At 42.1% G+C, this 1,915-nt stretch overlaps 1 protein-coding gene across 1 annotated transcript in view; it reads right to left on the reverse strand.

The window, feature by feature from the left end:
* Nucleotides 1–103: 103 nt before the first annotated feature.
* The window catches only part of svbp (small vasohibin binding protein), a gene marked incomplete at its 5' end in the record, with an annotated part of 3,660 nt that continues 1,848 nt past the window's right edge, over nucleotides 104–1,915 (reverse strand). Inside the window, 2 exon segments of the mRNA XM_014031289.1 lie at nucleotides 104–942; nucleotides 1,021–1,215. Coding sequence (XP_013886743.1) covers nucleotides 856–942; nucleotides 1,021–1,134 — 201 coding nt within the window. The 3' untranslated portion in view covers nucleotides 104–855.

Here is a 1,915-nt window from a genome sequence, read left to right on the forward strand (position 1 = left end):
TTCTTGGTGGATCTGCACTCGACAATGCAGCCTAGGTGAAATAGTCGAACACAGATCCACTGATCCTTCAACACAGAGCATCTTCAGAAGACAAGCTGATAAATAAATTTTTAAAATCTGTATTGTTCGATACAAGTCTGTACTGAACGGTTCGATACAGGTACATGTTTTGTTGCACTCCTAGTAATTAGATAAATTTAAACAGGAAGAGAATCAGTGTTTCTATCCTCTGCAGTGTAAACAAGAATTGTTGATATCCCACTGTAACAGTGATGATGTACAAGACATGGTGACTGGGACTGGGGTGCTCCGGATTGTGACAAGTAGGGGTCTCTGCAGAACGTGCTGTCCTGTGGGCGGAGAAACAATAAAAGGTTTCCTACATGCCATGTGTCAAACTGACTGATGAACTCCAGATATCTCTCCGTTAGACTGTGAATACACTGCATAAAAATAAATGATCTAAAAATAAAAACTGGTGAGTGCTTTTCCTAACCTAGACCTGATGTAGAATAAAAAACACTGAACAGAATTTCACAATGTGAAAACAACAAATAGATAAAAAGGTAAATACTCCTGTCTGCTGTTAAGTGAGTGTTTTGTTTGATGTAGGGCATTTACACAACATCTTCCCTCACTTTGTTTTCCTGTTGTGATTATTAACAAACACAGCTGAATAGTACTGCATCACCTGTGACTGATGCATTTCCTGTACCTGAAATCAAAGTCTGTCCTGAACGTCCCAGCAGAAACACACTCCTGGGACACATCAAAGTGACTGGGAATGAAAGTGAAAGTAAGGATAAGTGTGGCGTTTTCTCCAAGGTAACAGAGGATGAGTCAATGGGATCTTCATCAGTCTTCTTGTGACTGCATCTGTTTGCAGAAGGCTTCAAACTGCTGCTGCTCCAACTCTGTCATCACCTTGTTCAGTGCGTAGATCTGTCAAGAAGASGTTCCACAGGTTTGTTACAAACAGAGTGAGAAACAACACAAAGAAACTTTATCGAGCTTGCTCACCTCGACCCTCTGTCTCTGTTTGAGGTCCTGCTGGGCAGACTTCTGCTTAGCTCTGTCTCCTCTGGTGGGGGTGGAGTTCAGCTTGGGTTTATCCTTACGGCAGGCAGGCTCCATCCTTACACTCAATCAGCTTGAGACGTTTAGGAGAAACTTGATGTTTGCAGTGAGTGTGAGCAGACAGTCACAGGTCTKGTACTGTGGACATAAACGTTCTCTGATAAATGAGTGCTTTTGGCAAAAAAACATAAAGACATTAATCACATTACTATCGTCAACATGTGGCTGCCATCTTAGCAAAGCTGTTAAGACCATTCCCTCAAACATCCTTTTTGGCTAGTGACTTCTGAGAATCCTCACTGCTGATGTTGGTGGATTCGTCATTTCATTTTCGCAAGATAGCCATGGCAGTGTTTCAGACTTGTTTAGACAAAAACAAGTATAATACCCTGAAGTAATAGTAGTTTTTTTTAATCTAAAAGGCTATTTGTTCATGTTTTCAAACACCCGTTAAACTAGCCTGGCCCTTGCCTTCCTACACAGTTCAGCTTAATTCTAGTTTCCCCTCACTGCTCCGTCTGGGACTTCTCCCATAGACAAGGATTTCTTCAGGAGAATTTTACCTGGACCAATCAGAGAACAGAAGGAGGCGTTTTGAACGGTCAATGTTCTGCGCAGTGTCTGCTAGTTATTTTAGCATACGGCAGTGGAGGAAGAGAATGAAGCCAGTTTGTGTTGATAAGGTTTCCAAATTAAAATAAATTTGTCTGACAAAGCAGCAGCTCTCATTTACAGTCGTCTCGTTCGGCTCGGTATATTTCTCCTCTCAGCAGGGTTGTTTACAGCACACGTGATTTCCGGTTAGCTCCTTAGCTTAGCCTCCGTCACAGCGACATAC

Source organism: Austrofundulus limnaeus, unplaced genomic scaffold (assembly GCF_001266775.1).
Source record: "Austrofundulus limnaeus strain Quisiro unplaced genomic scaffold, Austrofundulus_limnaeus-1.0 Scaffold1217, whole genome shotgun sequence".
Lineage (NCBI taxonomy): Eukaryota > Metazoa > Chordata > Actinopteri > Cyprinodontiformes > Rivulidae > Austrofundulus > Austrofundulus limnaeus.